Here is a 20,353-nt window from a genome sequence, read left to right on the forward strand (position 1 = left end):
AAGGAGACATTTTGTACCTCGCGCCCTTTTTAGCTGTTTATTCACTCCCTCCACGATCGCCGTGGTTCAGGCCCTGGGCCAGGAAGCACTGAACTATGTTACACCAAAGTAATTACACACACCAAGTAGTGGGGATGGTCATGTGCACCCACTGGCGTGCCACACACGTTCGCAGTGCCACACAGTGGGTGTATTCCGTGACTTGAAATGTATTTGCTGACAGTAAAAAATAGCAGAAACAAACAGATCAACCATGAGCCCTCTTCGTTCTCCAAGCAGTCGCAAAACCTTTAGAAATCTGATCCCATCCCACACCCAAATCTTCAGAAAGAAAGTGTGCAGTGAACATTACTTGAAATAGTGTTGCCAAACTTGCCCTCAAATATTTCACACCCCATACCAGTAACAACACACGAGCAGAGCTGTCCATCACTTAAGTAGTTTTGGCACAGTTAGAGTAGGAACCGTAATTTCCTTGAAAATTGGCACGTAGTTTGGATTGGGTTGGCTTGGCCCCTGATCCAAAGTCTCAATGATGGTCTGCTTCATATCTCTGCTGGCATCTCCTCTCACTGTCAGCAAAGCTGCAATGTGGTCATCCCTGCCAAAGAAGAAAGGTAAGGCTGGCATCACTTCTTGCAGAAGTATCAGTGTGTCATGAGTTCATCCTTTCACTCACTTTCAGCACAGGCCTCTAATTCTCAGTGAGATCTCTAGTCACAAAGAAGTGGCTTTTTCACCTGCCCATAAGGGTAGCCAAAAATAACACCTTAGGAATCCAGGATGCATTTCACAAAACACAATGAGAGTATTCCCATTACTCCTTTGCCCAACCAATGAGTACTCAAACACATATACCTCCTACTCCAAGAAACGTGCATTCACCATCAGCATTATTCAAAAGAAGCAGCTACATTTCAAAACATGACTAATATCAACATACTGTTCTAAGATTACCCCAGTGTTCCAAAGAAATGATGATATGGCCTATTTCTGACTTGGGAGGCAAAGAGGTAATTACCTGATATCTGGGTATTTACTGACTAAAGTTGAAACTTCCAGATAGAGCAGGGAAGGATCAGTTAGTTTGATAACCTCTGCGATGGCTTCAATGATATCACAAAGTCCTTCGGTGTCCTCTCCAGATCCCTGGATAATAATAATTAAAAAAAACCCCACAATAATAATAATTTAGAAATGACTTAAAAAAGCAGCCCCCAATATGTATACAAGATTATTTAATTATTATTATTTCATCTGACAATGCTGTTAAATTCTCCAAACAGTGGAAACTTTATCCATTAAGAAGAAATCATTTGTGAACTGTCACATGAAGTCTCTCCTCTTCCGTGTTCCCCCATTCTTCTTCATCCAAGAAACATTACCTCCAGATTATCAGTGAACGAAGCCATGTCTGGCAAACAACATGCCGTATTTATCCACACAGCTCTGCGCTCTGGCCTTCAACTGTTGCTAACCCACAACACAAACACTAGGAATAAGTGATGTGAAAGCCAGGTCTCCCCCTTAAAGCACCTGTAAAACTTTGCCTCAGTGAGTCCGTTCAGATTTTACTTTAGCAGTGGGCTTGTGTTTGTTCAGAAACTCTGCCCATGGCCCCACATGGTGTTGTTACCATTCACCCACACGATGGAGACACGGAGATCTAACTCCAGCTATTCCTCCCAAGCAATGTGTGTGTTTTATTCTACATTATTATAAATTACCAAGTGAACAGCATTGCTGGAACAGATACTTACAGACGCAAGCTTCTTAAACAGAAATCTGAACTGTTCTGCTTCTTTGATCATTTTTTCTGCACCCTCTTTTCTCTCTTCTGCATTTTTGAAAGATATACGTTTCAGCATGATTGCCCTGATGTATTCCACAACCACCCTCCGATGGGCCTCCATAGTCATGGTCTGAAAGAAAGAAGTGGTGCTTACACCAGTGATAGCTGCCAAGGTCCCTGCTCTGAGCAGTGTCAAGCACTGCGACCTCACAGAAACAAATCAGTCCTGGAAAAACTGTTCCATGGCTATAGACTAGATCTATGACCACCTATCTTCTTTTGTACACATCTTCTGGACTGACAATTCTTAAAGGTCTCCAGTATCTCTAGATCCTGAAGATGAAGAGGTTAAAAGGTCAGAGAAACTTTGAGCAGTCCCTTTGTATGGGAACTGTTGAATCACAGCCTGAACCACTGACTGATCACCTGAGGTGAAGGCAATTCACCTGTGTGACCGGAAGGGGTGCAGTGTGGCTCTATCTCTCCTAGACCCCATCTAAGGGCTGACTGCTACTGGGGAAGGATCTCTTTCTGGAGATTGCTCCCTTTGGAGTTTTCTACTGTGAGCTTGGGACATGGTTCATCTATTTCTGATTATTCCCTTCCACTGCAGTAATCTTTCCAGTTATACATCTACCATACTACTTTGAACTTTTGTTAACCAGACATCTTTTAACTATACACCCTTCTATCTCTATAGCAGCTTGGGTAAGAAAGAATAACTGCATGATTCTGTGTCTCACAAACACTCAAAAGCTTCTTCCAAGGCCTCATGTAAAACCTGATCTTGCAAGTTGTGAATATTTCCTAAATTGCTGGGAATAATTTTAAGACATACTACCTCAATTACACACAAATTGCCCTTAATTCAGTAAGGGATAGAACTGAGCAGAATAATAAAAACAAAAGGCTAATGAAAAAAATGAAGATATCCTTTGTCAGGCCACGGGGAAAAATACATTAAGGCCACCTAACAAGGGACATCATGCTGCTATAACAGCATCTTAAACATCAATTACGCATTCGGTCAACCTCACATTGCCAACTTAACTATGCCTCACTGCCTTGACACACATACAAACTATAAATTGTGCGTATTTATGGAAAAAAAATTGCAGATGAACAAAACTGATTTCAGAACAGCTATTTCTTATCTGTCTACAAATTTCTGAAGTGAGGCAGAAAAATTCAAGTTGGTAAGAATCTGGTTTAGTAATATTACAAGACTTAATACAGAAAATATATTGTAACTCTCATCTCTCTCTGAAAACATTAGATGGCTGAGAACAAAATAGATGAGAAATGCTCAGTTCAGACTTACATGATACGATTACAGTGTATCTCCCAACTCAGAATTCCAATTTCTGTGTTCCAATTCTACATTCCATACAGTACTCACAAATACCAAACCAAAAGGACATTCAGAGTACGTTAGCAAGGTACTGTAGAACATTTTGCACCTACCTTTTTGTAAGGCTTTTTTATTTTTGCAAAATCATTAAAATAATCCTCTACAGTGACACAAATAGTTCCCACAGCGTTAGACCCCAACAACCACTTCTTTGTCATCAGCTCGTTCAGATGGGGCTGAGAAGATAACAGTTATAACCGATGAGAAGAAATTCTTGACACTTTTCATCAAAGTAGTTCAATTAAGAAAAATAAGGAAACAGTCCTAAGTGTCAGACATTTCTAAATTACATTCCTTCGACCAAAACAAACAGTTAAGGCAGAAAAACAATGTGACAGGCTGTCAGAACTACAGTTGCCACAGAGTGCTACTTCAGCATACACGCCAGTTGTGTAAGTAAACTGACCACACCAACTAAGCATTTATTTCACATGAGTTCTTTAAAATCCTTCAGGATTTTCTCTATTTAAGTGTCTATGCTGAATAAAAAAAAATTAAGGTCAAAGAACAAAATTGCCTTAGGAGGCCAATTCTAGTTTAACACGAGGCACCTTTAAATTGTCGCAAGAAAGAAACTTAGTGCTCTTTCCTTTGAGTTGCTACTGGCTATTCAGGTGTTCCTATCCATGGTGCCACAACATCCTTGTGTCTATACCAAACCTGGTGGCCTATGTGCTTTATGCCTTTCCCAGAGTTCTCCAGCATGGAATTCCAGTATTCTCAACACGTACACAGCTATCTTGTTTTCTTTTCCCAGTGAAAATACTCTGCGTATCAAAGCATTATACAAATGCTAACAGAGACGCAAAGCTTGAGGTTCAATAATTTCAAAGAGGGGCTATTTGAGTGGGTTGAGTGCCTCTTCATAATCAATTAAGACAGTTAAAAAAATGAAGGTTTGGATGAAGAGCTTCAAGTTCAGATTAAACAGTGCTCCCACATCTTTCTCACTGTGAATAATTTTGAAATGTTATTCACAACCAAAATATTCAGTGCATCTTTCTTCCTTCCTCATCTCTCTAATTTCTCTGCCTTCCTGCCCACATTTATGATTTCTTTTTAACTATACGTAGCCCTCTTTCCCCACCTTGTGCCCCCATCCCCCATATTTCCCTTTTTTAGGGGGATTCTATCAGAAGCCAGAATTCTGAAACTGAATTTGTCAGTCAGAAACTGACAATCTTTAGTGTTGGTCAACAATCACAATGGTTTTCCCTATTGCACCTGTACAGAGATAGCAGCTTATTATCAGTAGCAACTAATTATTACAATGCAGCTGTGCAACTATTTGATTAAGTACACCCTCCCAAAATATATACAGATCTTCACTATTACCAACTGCCTGTCTGAAACTGTCCTGTGAAATAACACCACAATGTCTCTGACACCCGAACTGCACCAATGAAGCCTCCTTGTATTTTGCTAGCGCATGTTCAGCAATCTAGATCATTCCTGAATTATTTTTCCTATTAAATAATGCTTTTTTTTGTGGTTGTTTTTTGAGGAAAAAAGTTCCAACCTCTAAATCCATGAAGACTTCATCTAGCAGGCTAGAGCATCCTTCCTTGGCAATGATGTCTAAAATGGCATCCATGCTTGCATGACTGCTTGATAATGTCTCTTCCATTTCAACTTTCAAGTATTTTCTTTTCAGACTGATAATAGATTCTCTGTGACAAATAACAAGGCCTTTCATCATCCACTGAAGAAGATGCATCACTACTAAATTTTCTGAGTGCATGAACAGAAACAGACATACTAGTCTTATTTTTGCAAGGTGAAACAATGTTTTCTGCTTGCTTTGGAAGCCTTAAATGACTCTTCAGCACGATTTTCCTGTGACTGCTCTAAATTACTTGTAGGTTGGTTAAATAAAGAATAGAAACTACTGCTCATCTTTAGACTTGAGAATGGCAGTAGAAAGAAATGAGCAAGAGACTGGACTGCTGAACTCTGAAATGTATTAAGGACTTGTTTAGAAACATAAGCAATGAGGATTTTTTTTTCTCCTGCTTTACTACTCTGAATCAAGTCAACAATACCCTTAATTTCCTCCATTTCAGTCTTCCTTCACCACAATGCTTGAAGGTGGACTGTGAGAGAACGAACGTAACTAAAGATAATAGCCTGAGACTAGGAAATTAATTTTTGCAATTCTGAAAGCAGAGTGGCTTTTCACAGGTCAATGTGATTCGATTTAGTTTGCCAACAGGAATTATCAAGGTTTGCTTCCTAAAATGTTAAATACATTTAAACCTATTGGCTTTCTTCAGTCAGCTAAACTACCTCACCTGAAACTTCTCTGTATATAAAAATCAAAAACTCCTAGGAAGGTGTAGTGTTACAAATTAATTATCAATATTTATTTTTCCACAATATAGCAAGACAATACAGACTTACTTAAAAGTTTGACAGTTGTTGATGACTGCAATCATGTACTGAACATAGCATTGAGGATACTGGCGATTTTTAAGATGTTCTTCTTTGTAAAACTGTGCTTCGTCTTTGTATCTGTAACATACATGAAGAATAACGTTAAACAGACACAAAATCCATAATAACTACACATGCAGAATCAAATGCTCCATAAGGACCTGACATTTATCTACAAATATTTTAAAGGTCTTGTTGCCCACATGATGTTTTGTCTCTCTATTTCTCTCTTTGTTATGAGAAAGGCTTACTGATTTGAAGTATCAAAGAAAGAGGAACTGACTCCAAAAACTAGAGCCAAAGAGGAACTCATCGTACTCATCAGAACGAAAGAAAAGCTTGGTTGGCATGCAAAGACAAAGAAAGAAAGAAACATCCACAGGGAAACCAAGCAACAAGGACAACCGGAGGCAAGAAAACAGTATTTATGCTTTAAAATTCATTTTACCTGGTTAGAAATGAATTCATTTGTTGAAGACACAGAAGAAGTACCTTTGTTTTCAAATCTTCACTTATCTGAGCAGCTACCTGAAGATTCTGCTCAAACATCTACATTAAAACAAAAAGTTTAGTTGTAAAGACAGTCCTACTTCAATGGCAAGTAAAAGAGATCAGTCACCAGCACCAATTTAAAACAAACATCGTAAAAAAAAACCAAAAACAAACAAGCCTGTACAACTACTTTTACTAAAAGTGTTGAAGTGAAAAGGACAAACCAATACCTCAAAATAAAAATTCTGTTTACCTAATAACTCTAAGAGAAAAAAAAAAAAAAAAAAACACAACAAAACCAAACAACTCTACTTCAATAAGTCTTAACAACAGTAGCATTCCAAACAGTTTGGCTTTTTGCTCTCTATCACCCCACCAGTCCACATTCTCCTTCTGCAAGTTCTTTCTAAAACAAACAAGACTTCTTATACCTGAAAAACAATAGCTGGGAGTGTAGTCTGATAGTACCCATCTTGATCTGCTTCTGGCTCAGTTTCTTTTACCCAGTCTTTTTTATCTGTCTCCAGTGCTTTTCTTAGCCAGCCAATGATGTTAGACTGCATTAAATAAAGCAACCAAGAGAAAGCAGAGATTGTTTAATCTAGAACAATGATAAAAGCAAAATGAAATACTGCAATATTTGGAATAGCAGTCATAGAGAAGGGCAGTAACATAACAACATGTGATGGGCATCAAGTCCAACTGGTTGCAGTTGCTAGGCATGGTTTAGTATCTAATAAATTAAAGCAGCTAAAGACCTCCCTCCTCTGCTTGGCAGAGCTCCTAGACTTAGGAATTTAACTGAACAATACAAGAACAGCCAGTCCAAAGTTCCACATATCCCAATATCCAGTCTAAGAGGCAAAGAATGCTAAATCTTTAAAGAAAAATTCATTTAAAAGTCCAGAAACCACATACCATTTCCTTTGCCATTGCTGACCAATTTTTGGTGACTTCTTTAAAAACAAGTTCCAAACATGATGCAGTGTTTTTATATTCAAAAAGCACTTGAAAAGGCATGCATAAAAGAAAAGGCTCTGTTCAGGCAGCTGACAAGCATTAAATGAAAAAGACTGGCAAATACATCCCATGAAAATCCTGGTTACCTTGAGAAGATCACATTGGTATCAAATGTTGATCGAGTTGCTACAGGAACCAAGCAGGAGTCAGCAGCTTCTAACTAACTCTAGTAATACCTTAACTGTGAGTGCTGTGACTTTGTAAACACCTAAGTAGAGACACTGGAATTGCTTCCTTTCTAATAAAATATGCTTAATGTGGTCTGTACAGCATAATTATTCTTTGAAATGTCATGATTTACAGCCATAGAATCTTCTGGCTATAACTTTATTATAAACAAAGCTGCATTCAGTATTTGAAGATCTATAGAAGTAAAGACACTGAGTTTGTGTTCGTCACTTATTTTCCCCTGATGGAGGTACAGCGCTCTGAGTACTAAGGCACCAGAGCAGCTACACATCCATATGAAGGAATCCTTGCATTACGATTACTTACAGTAAGTGTTGACATGTACTTGCTGAGAAGCTGATCTACCACACTCTGTGAAAGCAGAAGACTCAGAGAATTTGCATCCACTTCAGGAGACAGCTCGGAATTCCCCATCATCTCTGTACTGAGTTTAAAAACAGAACAAAACACACCACAACATTTCAGATCAGTAAAGGAAAAGGAGATGAAAAAGTTAAAAACTACATTGCTTTCTCAGTGCGATCGCTGTAAGGGGGAATTTTTACGTTCTTTGTAAATGTGTTTAGTTTCTGAATTTCTGCAAATTCAAGGTGTTCTTTGGGGATACACAGTATCTGAAACAGTAAATACCATTGCAGTCCTAAAAACACACTACAGCTCTTTGTTAAGAAAACAATACGGACATGTTGTCTGTGAAGGTATAAAATCTAGTGCAACTGAACGCTTTACATTTGTGGTATCATCCTGAGGTGTAAGAAAAGAGACTGAAGATATTAAAAGGCTCAGGGCTTTCAGAAAGCTGAATCCCACTCTGCTGCTGCTCACATAAAAAAGACAAGCAATAGCAGGACCTGTTCTAGCATCATTTACGGGTAAAATGAGAGGCTGGTTATGGCACTGTATTACATGACCTTTATTTCTACTTTACAAGGCCACAGAAATAGCAAACTTTTCTCAAGGCACACAACTGAAGCCACAGAGCAAGGACCACAGACTCTTACTTCCAGTCCCCAAAGACTTTCCATAAAATGCTCCTTTCCCAATTGTTACAAAGGAAAACAATAACACAACCCTTGTCAGGAGGCTTCTAACCATTGGAAAGGATTATTTCCATCACAAAGCGATTATCATTAAGTTGAAATTTCAGCCAGAAGTGTATTCTCTGGAAATCAACATAAGAAAACATCTATTCTGCCTTTCACAGCAAGCCTGACGCCAACTCTGCTGCATCTTGTAAGAAAGGCACTCAAGCCCTGGGATGTCATCCAGACACACAGCACTGTGCATTCTATTAATTAGTGTGAAGAATCACTGACACTACATACAGCAACGCTGTTGAACTCTCTTCTCAGCAGTTTTATCAACATTTGATTGTAGTATCCAATAAAATGATGTCACGAACACAGGCATCACCAAAATCTTACACAACCTAGATTTTTCCTAAAGCACAGATTAGAGTCCTGATCCCAACCTAGTGCAGGTCTGGTAACTGTTGGATGTTTTCAAAGCTCTCACTGACATAAAGATGATAGACAAGTACATCCAGCACAGTAAAACTGCATCCCAAATAGTAGTGTCTGTTACTCCACGGGGAGTATCACTATTTCTCAGCTAGGAATGGAACATGGTTCTAAAAAACAGCTTACAAAATACACTTTACTGAAGTAGAAAGTGATTATTTTAAGTTCTGTTTATAATTTTGAAGGATAAGAAGTTATGTATGGTCTTCTTATCAACTCATCACATGGAAAAGGATACTCAGCACGTCTCTTTACTGGCTACTGCTGTCTCAGCTGGTTTGGAAATGCAGCTGTAACGAGCATAAACAATTACAAGTTCCTATGTCCTCTCCGTTGTTCATTTGTTAAAGGTAAAGATTAGAAAGGACAAAACTATTTTCCATGCGAGTGAAAAAGAATTTAGAGTGTGTTTTTCATACAGGAAAAAGGTTAAACTGGATTCACAGTTTTCATGAATTCGTGGAAGTTTTTATGATGTCAAGTAGGCCAGCACAGATTATTATTTTCAGATCCCTACAGAGAATTGTTAATTGTACTTTTAATAGACATCCAGAGACTGAGATTTGGTTAAGCTTTGCAAGTATCCCACTGCTGCCCTCTCAGGCTTCTCTGGTAGGAAAGAGACACTCAGCTGTAAACTCTTCCTGAGGTGTTTCTTCATAGATAGTTTTTAGACCAAGAGCTGTCTTAGTGGAACATCAGCCCAAGGCCACAAATGAAGAACCTGGGAGCAGGATTTCTGCCTAGACCAGGCCCCCATAGGTACAGGGAGACCCACATTTCTGACTTGCATTCATTGCCTCATTCCTCTGGCCTTCTAGTAATAGTGAAGAGAAGACTAACAACCTCAGCTCCTTTATCTTATCAGTAGCTGTATCTCTTGTATACCCTCCCTGCCCACATATTAAGCATGTATCAGAGGCTGCTTCCTGAACATTCCCTATCGGGAAGAAAAGCAGGAGAATGTCACAGTGTAAAGTAAAGGATAAGCCAAAACATATCTTAAAACAGGTAATAGAAATTCTCTTAATCAGCAGTACCTCCAACCTATTTGTTGAATGGTGCTATGCCCTAAACCTACCAAGACTTCTACCCGTTGAAACAGTGAGATCAAACAACTGAATGTAGCAAAACCCACACACAGTGCAGATTCTGGGTCAGTGCCAGCTACTGAGAACAGGATATGTCACAAAGCACAAAAAGCTAGCGCTACTTTTTCCCAAATCCATCAGTTGCCTCGTAACTATATGCCAGCAAAAATTAAAACATTGCCATGTGAGCTGTTTCTATCAGGAGAACGGTAGAACAGATCCAATCCTTCAGTTATTCCCACAGTTTCTTTTAAGTGTTGTGATATAAGAGTTGAACAGTATCACAGGAGAGAAGCTAAGGCAGAAATTCTTCAGAAGAAACCAACTGCCACATGGCTCCTAGATAAAACCTGAAGGAAGTTACCACATTCTTTCCATTTCACAGTCACCAAGCAGTACCTAAACAGTCCCACGCTCTCCGAAGGAGAACAATAGAAAGTTAAGAATCATACTAATCTACTGGGGCTATGCCCAATGAAAAACATTCTGCTTCACGTACACAAGGCGTCCTCTGCTCTCCCCAGCACTTTGCTGAAGCGGTGCACAAAGATGCTGTTTTTAGCTGACAGCAGTCCCACGCTGGTCTGGAACTGCGTTAAAACCTCAAGCTTACAAAGCAACTCAAAACCACATATTAGAAAACCTGGAGAAGTTTTAAGGAGTAGCTTCCAGAAAGTAAAAGGCATTAAAAAATACCAACACAGTCCTCTACTGTTATTCCTCTTCTGCTGTTTTTTTGTTGACGTTATATTTTTTTTAATAGACAGCTGTATTTTCTCTATCTTCTGTTAATAGACATGCAATTATTAGTACACAGACTGCGTTGTTTATGCTTATTCTCAACTTTTCTAACAGAAAGATAAATGGGACTTTACCTTTTGTACGTATTTAAAACCCAAGACAGAAGGCTAACAATCTCATTTGCTTCCAGATCCTCTGCAGCAAGCTCTTGCATGCGGGTGGACAAAGCCTGATGGTACATGCTTAGCAATCTTTTGAAAATGTCATAATGTGGGGGGAAGCACTGATCCAGCAGGGTTTTAGCCACCAGAAGGTCATCGAGGACGTATTTGCGTATGATTTCCAGGTGACGCACAAGCCACATCTTGTCAGATTCTCTAGTATCTGCTTGAGTGCCTTCAATTCGTGTGCTCACAGTTCTTTCCAAAATGTTGAACATATTTTCCTTCCATTTCTTTGGTCTGCCAGGAGGTATGAACCCAGTTTGTTTTTTCCGGTCTAGCATGCGCCTGTCAATCTTTTCCTCCCTTTCAATTATCCTAACGACAGAAACAAGCAAGGTTGGATCTCGACGGACTGTAACAAGAGATCTCTGAACCACCATCCACAGCTGCTTGGCCAACTCCTCAGAAAGTTTCTGCATATCCCCAAAGTACGTATGGATGAGGTTCATGTCATGTGTGTTCTTGCTGTCCATGCGATACTGCTCATACATCAGGTTATCACGAGAACACTCCAAATCCATCAGTTTCCTATGAGCTTTCAGAAGCTCCCCTCGCTCAATCAGATCTTGGGTCTCCCTCACTATCTCTGGAACTGCAAGAAAGGCAGAAAAGAAAAAGGCATAAAAATCGAAAGTACAAAGACAAATTCAAGAGCAAAGGAAAACAAACGGGAAAACTACATTCTATATTCAAAGAACAATATGGAATAGGATTAGGATTCAGTGGCAAGAAGAACAAAAAAATCCTTGCAGGAAACATCACTACAAGAACAGCAGTGATAAAAACTGGCAATCAAATAAAAAAAACCAAAAACACCTCATTTAGACAGTTACCATCATTAATCGTGGTGAAAATCATTTTATTTGTAATAAAAATATTTGGTTCACTTAGGGGGAAGTTATCATCAACTATACTTCAGAACAATCTCAGGGGAAACACTTCACACCCAAAGCTTCTTAGGATACTAGAAAACAAAGGGCTGCATTCAGGTCTCAACTGCATTCATCAGTGTAAACTACAACAATACCCTTGAAACAAATCAGCACTGGAACATACAGAAATTCATTGTTCTTTGCTAGATGTTACATGCAAGTAGAGAAACAAATCACCCTTGAGGTTCTTAACTGCTGTGTGTGCACGACTGCTAGGGAATCTTCAGTCTGGAGATCCTGCTGCTTGACACTCTGCATTTGCTTGCAAACTTATTTGCTTCTGAATACCATCTGGGACCATTTTTTCCAAGTCCTGAAGGTACCCAGCACATTCCACACACATCTGAACTTTCTGTAAATGCCGCCTGCATAGTTCAGATTTTTATACTAAAATTATGATTCTATCTACTGGTTACAAACAAGAAGCTTCTTTGTGACTTCTGCTGGATGATGAAGATAGGACAGACTGGAAGCACTACAAAGAAATTCAGGTGAAATATATATTTAACAGTTTAAGGTTACTTTTCTGAATACGACATCTAGATGATTCCTCCTTAATTCTTCATTCCCAGCGAGGCTTAAGGTTTCCCACACCATTCCATAACCATATGGTTTGTACCATTCTGACGTGCTTTCAGACTGCCACGGATTATATCAATAGCAGATTACCTGAAAAGATGTTTTTGAGATTTTCTACAGCAGCTGCCAGCTGGCTGTGTTGCACTACAGCATCCTTAACGTCCTTGAGGTTTTCAATGGCGTTGATGCTCTGTCTCCAGTCTTTATTGACATCTATCAAAGACTGCTGGATGTCCTTTACATCATTCAGTGCATTGTGCAGTTGACTTAAGCCTGTTCGTACTCCATCTAGCTGTGACTGGATTGCTGCCTTAAATGCAAACAAAAAGACAAAAAAAGAACTCTCACATTAACCATTATGTATTGTCAGTACCGTATTTTCAGTATTTCTCCAAAGTTTTACAGTTCCCATATTAAAAATATAAAAATACATAAAAATAATAAATGGAAAGGTAATATTGCAGCTTACTAGGAATGTATAACTTTGTGTGCATGTCCATGTGCTTTTTTGGAATAAAGAAAAAAAGTTTTGGAGGCCTAAGATACAGCCAATTCACCTACAAACTACCATAGGAAATTAAACGGGTCATCATCTTTAAGTCTCTCTTACATCAGAAACATTGGAAGGGAGAATGAGTTTTCTTTGTGTTTCCTTCATGAGTTGGTTTCAAAGAGAGATGTCAGAAGCTGATCAGAGCTTTCATCAGGATGCTTTGCACACACAGATTATCAAAGGATTTTATTAAAGCTATCACTATTTTGACTTGGAAACAAAAGCGTTCTAAAATAATTCTTAGGAATCCTAAAAATACCTTCCTGCCTGAGGTGCCAAAATGGCAGAAAAAAATCAGAAAATTCAGCCAAAAGAACAAAACCAAACCTCACCACACTATATAATGTATGGACCACGTAAAACAAGCAGACTGACAAGGGATCTACTAGATTACTATGGCTTACAGACAGATTATTGCTACAGCTCTCTCTTGTGACGGGTAGTACTTGAAATAATGACTCTTCAAATGAGCTGTTACTCCTGAACATAATTTCAAAGCCTTGACACATCCCTAAAAGGCATTATAAAGCATATCTTCATGACAGAAATTAGCTCACATCCATGTTTTAGATGCGTATCAAGATGAAATTGGGTGACAGAAAATGAAACTGGAAATAACAGAGTTCAAAAGATAAGCCAAAAGCCAGGCATCACTGAAAATCCCATTGCTAATCTCAAGGAATTAAAGCAAACTGTAAAGAAATTAGGCACATACAGTTTAGCTTGGCACTGGGCATAACTTTTGACGTACATGTAAGGTCAAAAGGCCGGAGCTGTCATGAGTTTGTTTTTGTTCTGTTACTAGAAGCCAAAGAGGAAATCCTGGTAGCTATGAACATTTACTGTGTTTTAAACGTAAAGGGAATGTCCCAGGAAAATGCAGTCAATCTTAAGCCACCAAAATACGATACACTGATTCTACTGATAAAAATGTATTTTTCTGTCAAACTCAGTACACAACACCTGTCCATAAAGCTGCTGCATTAACAGATGATGCCCACAGCAACTTAGGTACCTAGGGTACTGAAATGCAACACGGTACCTCCAACACTGAGAGAAGACAAGTTTCTAAAGCTGACTGTAGTTTACAAATCATATGACAATCTAACATTCCATCCATCTGAACCGGTCTTTCAATTTATTCTGAGGTAGATCTTCCACGTTTTACACATGCAAATTCATACATAGGATTGTTAAACAGAAACCATCAACTAATCTTCATCACTGACTCAAACAGCCTAAGAAATTTCTAACAACAGACACTCACCCAGAAGTTCAGTTTGCCTGGGAAATCAGTACAGTATAAAGACTTAAAGACTTTTTGTCCGATAATACATATTTACCTTAGATTGGACTATCACACATATAAAAACAATGCCGCATGGAACCATTGGAAAAAAACTGCATTATTAAGCACAGTATTTTTTACCCGAGCGACAGTCCTCAGCATTAAACTACACAGCTGGGATCCTTGCTGACAGACAGCCATCATGAAGCTATAAATTAGGCATTTACAAAACTCAGAAGGACGTGTTCAGACATTTACTGTCTGCTGAAACAGCCAGTAGTGTAAAGAGCAACACCAGAAACAAGCAGATTAATAACCTGAGTAACATTAACATGCAGCGAGCCAAGAATCTTCCACTTAAACTGGATGCTTAAAACGCCTGCCCACTCCCTTGCTCATTAGGATCCACTGTCCTCTCCTGTTTGAAAGTCTTCAATTCCTCTCACGCTCCTTCCAACGAGGTTTTTAGTTTTTAATCCTTAGACGGTTACAGTCGAATTATTTTTAAACCTATTCTTCATCTAAGAAGCCTGCTGGCGCCCTGAATTTAACTGCTTACACTAAACTTCATGTTCATTTTTTGGTTATTCTAAGTATAGCTATAGCTATTATGCCAAGAAGGTGATTTTCAAGACTGCACCGTGGACCAAAACATTCAAAAAGTCTGAGGATTTTTAGAGTCCTTTAGCAAGGACTCAAGAAACATTTTCTCCTTCAATCAACACCGTACACTACTTGAAAGATCAAGCTATCATCACCCATAAACTCAAATAAAGGTCAGAGCCTAAACACATTCTCAGCAGTGATTTTTTTTAGGAGTCAATCACTGAGTTTTGTTACACATTCAATATTCCATTGGTACAATATTTGCTGGCTGACAGGCTAGGCTGCAGGAGGGAACTTGTCTATGAATAAACTGTACAAGCTACAGGTCATAAGAACATTTGCAATGCTTGAACAAAACTCCAGCAGGATATAAAGCATTTCCTCACATTAGTTTCAGGATGCAAAACTTTTCTTTCGCACTCAGACCAAAAACACAAGTCCAGGATTTAAAACTGAAAGAAAATGCAGAAGGAACTAAAAAATTGGAAAGCTCATTCCATACTGCATACCTTGAGTCGAGCTTCCACTGAAGCCTTCTTACGAGCTTCCCTCCTGCGATACTGCTCCACTTTATCCAGCTGATCAGGACGCTGCAGCATTCCTGCCACTCTCTGAACAGCTGTAGCAACTGCTTCTCTGTCTGTTTCCTCCATGGCTGATTAGGACCTCAATATGACCTCATAATTCAACAGCACTGAAAATAAACATAACATTTTTAGAACATGCACTTTCACTTGATGGCTCGCCATCATTTCAAACTTAACTAGAGAAGAAGTTTTGGCAATAGCATGATACCATAAAAATCACAGAATGGCCTGGCTTGAAAAGGACCTCAAAGATGATCTATTTTCAACCCCCCTGCCACAGGGAGAGTCACCAACCACTAGCCCAGGCTGCCCAGAACCACATCCAGCCTTGCCTTGAATGTCTCCAGGGATGGAGCATCCACAACCTCTCCAGGCAACCTGTTCCAGTGTGTCACCACCCTCTGAGTGAAAAACTTCCTCCTAACATCCAACCTAAATCTCCCCTCTGTTAGTTTAAAACCATTCCCCCTTGTCCTATCGCTATCCACCTGTGTAAACAGTCATTCCCCATCCTGTTTATACACTCCCTTCAAGTACTGGAAGGCCACAGTGAGGTCTCTCCAGAGCCTTCTCTTCTCCAACCTAAACAAGCCCAGTTCCCTCAATCTTCCCTCATAGAATATACGTACCAGCCCTCTGATCATTGTAGTGCCCCTCCTCTGGACCTGTTCCAAGAGCTCTGTGTCTTTCTTGTGCTCGGAGCCCCAGGCCTGGACACAGTACTCCAGATGGGGCCTCACAAGGGCCGAGTATTGGGGGACAATCACCTCCCTTCTCCCTGCTGGCCACCCCTTTTTCAATGAAGCCCAGGATATAGTTGGTACTCTGGACTGCAAGCACAGACTGTTGACTTATGTCCCGTTTCTCATTCACCAATAAAAATGGTGCAGCTTGACAGAAGCATCATTAGAAAGCATTATAAACAATAGGAACTGGGATTACACTACAATTACATTTGAGGTCACTTAACTGTTTCATTACCTGAAATGTTCTCTGGTTAGCATTTTGTATTTACCTTGCTCTTTGGAAGCATATATCAAAAACCAATAAAAATAACATAATAATAACAGCAAACATTTATGAAACAAATGCTACATAACCTAGGGTAGGTTTCCTATTAGAAGGGGAATGAGAGATGCATACAGGAATCTTGTGGCTGCTCCTGGCACAAACTTTCCCAGCATTTAAACCTGTTAGATGTGGGACCTCCATAATCCCCTTAGGATAACTCAAATTTGGTATCAACAGTGGAGAGAAACACAGCCATGGAAGCTCTAAACGCAAAGACTTCACAGAACTACAGAATCGCAGGGGTTGGAAGGGACCTCTAGAGATCGAGTCCAACCCCCCTGCCAAAGCAGGCTCCCTACACCAGGTAACTTAGCTATAAAGCACTTTTGTTTAGATTTCTGATGGAAGATTTTCCCCCGCACTCCATTTCAGACTCCATTCTGTCCATCAGAAGCGCAGGGATGCAGGGAAAAATGAACCAAATATTCTGCCTGAGTCTGCAGTAAAATCTGTGGTGAAGTCAGGACATGCAGATAAACCAGTATTAGCCATAAGAAGCAGAAAAGGTAAAATTAGCTGGCTCTCAGGCAGACCTGCTTTTTTGAGCTATTTAAGGGAAAGTAGAAAAGGATCCCGATGACCAAAGATGGAAAAACACAGTATCCACAGAACTCTAAGAGACGTATCTGGAATTCCAGCTGGGAAGGAACGACCATCCAGTGAAGGTGTGGGAAGCCTGACCCAACGCCTCCTGTCAGTAAGGGCTGTTAGAATCACAGGATGATTGGCTGAAAGGGACCTCAAAGTCCATGCAGCCCCACCCCGTGCCGTGTGCAGGGCTGCCCCCAGCAGCTCAGCTGCCCAGGGCCCCATCCAACCTGGCCTTGAGCGCCCGCAGGGATGGGGCACCACAGCTTCTCTGGGCAGCTGTGCCAGCGCCTCACTGCTTTAACACGCACAGCCACCGCTCGGGCACTCAGTACACCTCATGGAGGAAAGCATCACACGCTGCAACCTTCAGATTACACAGCGACGTGCTGATCCGGCTGGGCCGTTTCACAGCCACCAGCCACTCACACAGGAAGAGCAAATCTGACGGAACCGCGCCAACTCCACAGAGGCTGTCAGCCACAGCCACGAGCAAAGAGCCAACAAAAGCAAGCCCAGCTCTTCGGGAAAGCCTCACCCGACAGACAAGCAGACGCGCGCACTCCGCCCCAGCACCGAGCCAGCGGGCAGGGCCAGGCCCCGGCCCCTCAACACAAAGCCAGCAGGAAGTACGCGAGCCCAGCTCCCCTCAGCCTCCGCGGCCCGGCAGGTGCCCGGAGGCAGGAGCCGAGCCCCGCCCCGGCGAGCCCGCAGCCGCCTCCCGCCGAGCCCCTTCAGCACCGGGCCCCTGCTCCACACAGACCCGAAGGGGCCGTCTGCAATCCTTGGGTCCTGCCATCGCGGCGGCTCCCCAGATCCACCCTGACCGCCACCGGGCCGCTCACCGGCTTGCGGCAGCCCGCCCCTCGGGACGGCGGTGACAGTCGGGCAGCGCGCATGCGCCGGGCGCAGAAGTTGACGTCACGGCCGGACGCAGGCGCGGAGGGAAGGCCGCAGCTTCCTCGCGTAATTCGGATGGCGCGCGTGCGCGTTGCGTCGCCTCACGCTCCCCTGCGAGGTGTCCTTAGGTTGGCATGGGAGCGCTCTCTGTGCCATGAGCCAGTCCTTCAGGAGCCGTTATTGGGGTGTTTTGCAGCCCCTTCTGTTTTCAGATCACTTCAAGGCTAAACAATAAACGAAATGCAGAAGCCAATCGGACGAGTCGGTTTTCCTTCTCCGTGGGCTTTTTCGCGCTGTGCTGAGGGCGCGAGGGCGGCGCGGGGCTGCTGCTCTCCTGCAGCTTTTGTCGCGTAAATGTTGGCAGCTGCAGTGGAAAACGGGGACAAACGCGACGCTCTCGTGTCCCAGCCCGGCGGCTGCGTTTGTGTAGGGGTTGCCATAGCAGCTACGGGCAGTGCCGGCGCGGGGACCGAGCAGGAGCTCGGCGGCACGGAGTGCCGGCGGAGCTGGGGGCAAACGGCTGTTCCCGCATAAAGCGGTGAGGCGGTGGCACGGGGTGCACGGGGATGGGGTGCGGTCACTGTCCCTGCGGGTGTTGGGAGCCCAGTGCGTGTGGCACTGAGGGACGCGGTCAGCGGGCACGGTGGGGGTGGGCTGGTGGTTGGACTATGTGACCTTAAAGGGCATTTCCAACCTGAATGACTCTGCCATTCTGTGTTTGATAGCGCATCCGTACCGCAATGGTCGTTATATAGCGGTCATTTTTTGTAGGTCGGTTGTTGAGTGGCGGTGGAGATGGAGGAGGCTGTGGGGGATGAGGCTGAGTTCAGCGGGAGAGATGAGGCGCATTCCTCTCCTGATCTCCCTGCCCTGCAGGAGTCACAGCAGCAGAGGAGAATGCAGCTCTCGTCCGAAACTGATACTGAACTCTGTCCACCTCTCATCACCCTAAAAAAGGGTAAGAGTGAGATTAATGGTTAGTATTTCCTGCTCACTGTATAGGGGAAAAAAATCCAGGAACGATATGGAAAACTAATTCTTTAGTAGAGTGTCTACATATATGTCAGTTGTTCACATACATGCTCTTATGAACATCCCAATGTGAGGACAACATGCAATTTTCTCATGTACATGAATGTGTGTTTGTATTTATAGGGCCAAATGCAGTGCTAACTCCAAACCCCTAACACATTTCCTAGTGTTCAATCACAGTATTGCAATTAGAACAATTATTCTGGAATTAAATTTACTAGTACACCATAGTATAATATTCAGTATGGCATATAGCATGGTATCTCTTTTCTCAAAAATATTAATGGCCATAAGAGATTGAATAGTTCAAAGATTATTGGTCATGGCCCCTCAAGGACATCAGCCATCTCCTTCAGCATTCCTGACTGTAACCCATGGTCTTAGATATGTCCATTTCACTTAGAGACTCTCTAACCTCATTCTCTTCTCCCAGACCAGGGAGTATGTAAGCCAACTGAACTAAAGTGAGTCTACAGGCTTTGGTGGGATGGACCCACAAATGCTGAGAGCTGGCTGATGTCCAGTGTGGATTCACCAAGGGAAAGACATAGCTGCCCAGCATGTTAATCTACAATGAAACGACTGGCTTTTTAGCTGAGTTTCTAAGGGTTTCTGCTAAAGCACACATATTCCAAGTCACTTCTTTTTTCTTAGGCAAGGAAAGTAAGTATCGTAGACTTGGAGGGCTCCTAAAGACAAGGAACACTGAGCTAGAATCTGCTGTGACAGGATCATCTTGGACTTCGATTCTTCCGGCAAGTGTATTCATTCTAACAGATGGTGACTCAGCTGCCTTTTGTCTGTTAAATTTTCTTCTGTACAAGTTGTTCTTGAAAGTGTCATTGACAAAGTTAGACAATATTTGGCCTGGCACTGGAAGGTGAAGGTACAGAGTTCCTTTAATCTCTGTTGTCTATAAGGAAGTAGAACAGTGAAGCACTCAAAAGCGTACAATGTTAGGCCATTTACTTTCTGTGCTCTCAGTGTGTGTTGGGCTTTAGTTTCATAGGTTTTTTGATCATCTGTTTTCTTTGGCAAGATGAAGATTTATATTAGTTAAGAATGCTTGCATAATGCCTTATCTGCAGCATCTCACATGAATATCTCACGTCACTTTGGAATGACTTAATTTGTGGAGAGAGTTGAGTCCTTTCCTTGTTTTTTTTTTTGTTGTTGTTGGTTTTGTTTGTTGGATTGATTACAAACCATCTTGTTCCGCAAATGGGATTGTTCAACTACAGTTATTAATTGAGAGTACTGGAAAGACAAAGTAATTTATCATTTTTTTTCTCCATTAAAAATGG

At 41.5% G+C, this 20,353-nt stretch overlaps 2 protein-coding genes across 4 annotated transcripts in view; one reads left to right on the forward strand and one right to left on the reverse strand.

The window, feature by feature from the left end:
- Positions 1–246: 246 nt before the first annotated feature.
- Positions 247–17,896, reverse strand: EXOC3 (exocyst complex component 3). 3 transcript variants are annotated; one of them, XM_065751872.1, is made up of 13 exons: positions 17,881–17,896; positions 15,381–15,565; positions 12,515–12,734; positions 10,824–11,505; positions 7,644–7,761; positions 6,560–6,685; positions 6,085–6,185; positions 5,604–5,714; positions 4,723–4,873; positions 3,257–3,379; positions 1,761–1,922; positions 1,022–1,149; positions 247–601 (listed from the first exon to the last, which is right to left on the reverse strand). In XM_065751872.1, the coding sequence occupies exons 2-13, from the start codon at positions 15,522–15,524 to the stop codon at positions 430–432; spliced, it is 2,238 nt and encodes a 745-aa protein (XP_065607944.1). In that variant the 5' UTR covers positions 15,525–15,565; positions 17,881–17,896; the 3' UTR covers positions 247–429. The 3 variants fall into 3 exon arrangements, with proteins under 3 accessions (XP_065607944.1, XP_065607943.1, XP_065607942.1); XM_065751871.1 differs by lacking the exon at positions 17,881–17,896 and adding an exon at positions 15,667–16,135; XM_065751870.1 differs by lacking the exon at positions 17,881–17,896 and having other exon boundaries at positions 15,381–16,135.
- A 1,000-nt stretch (positions 17,897–18,896) lies between these two features.
- The window catches only part of LOC136059377 (dynein axonemal heavy chain 5-like), a 142,760-nt gene continuing 141,303 nt past the window's right edge, over positions 18,897–20,353 (forward strand). The window contains exons 1-2 of the mRNA XM_065753530.1: positions 18,897–18,975; positions 19,704–19,804. Of these exons, the coding sequence (XP_065609602.1) occupies positions 18,915–18,975; positions 19,704–19,804 (162 nt within the window). The 5' untranslated portion in view covers positions 18,897–18,914. The remainder of the gene's footprint in view (positions 18,976–19,703; positions 19,805–20,353) is intronic.

This window comes from Cyrtonyx montezumae, unplaced genomic scaffold (assembly GCF_038088225.1).
Source record: "Cyrtonyx montezumae isolate F1298 unplaced genomic scaffold, pur_monq_1.0 scaffold_8, whole genome shotgun sequence".
Classification (NCBI taxonomy): domain Eukaryota; kingdom Metazoa; phylum Chordata; class Aves; order Galliformes; family Odontophoridae; genus Cyrtonyx; species Cyrtonyx montezumae.

Coding starts and splice junctions, on each gene's coding strand:
- EXOC3 (XM_065751872.1), bottom strand. CDS start 15,524: ATGGAGGAAACAGACAGAGAAGCAGTTGCTACAGCTGTTCAGAGAGTG. Junction 3,380..4,722: donor AAGTCTTCATGGATTTAGAG/GTTGGAACTTTT, acceptor TTATCTTCTCAG/CCCCATCTGAACGAGCTGAT. Junction 602..1,021: donor AGTAAATACCCAGATATCAG/GTAATTACCTCT, acceptor CTTCTTTGGCAG/GGATGACCACATTGCAGCTT.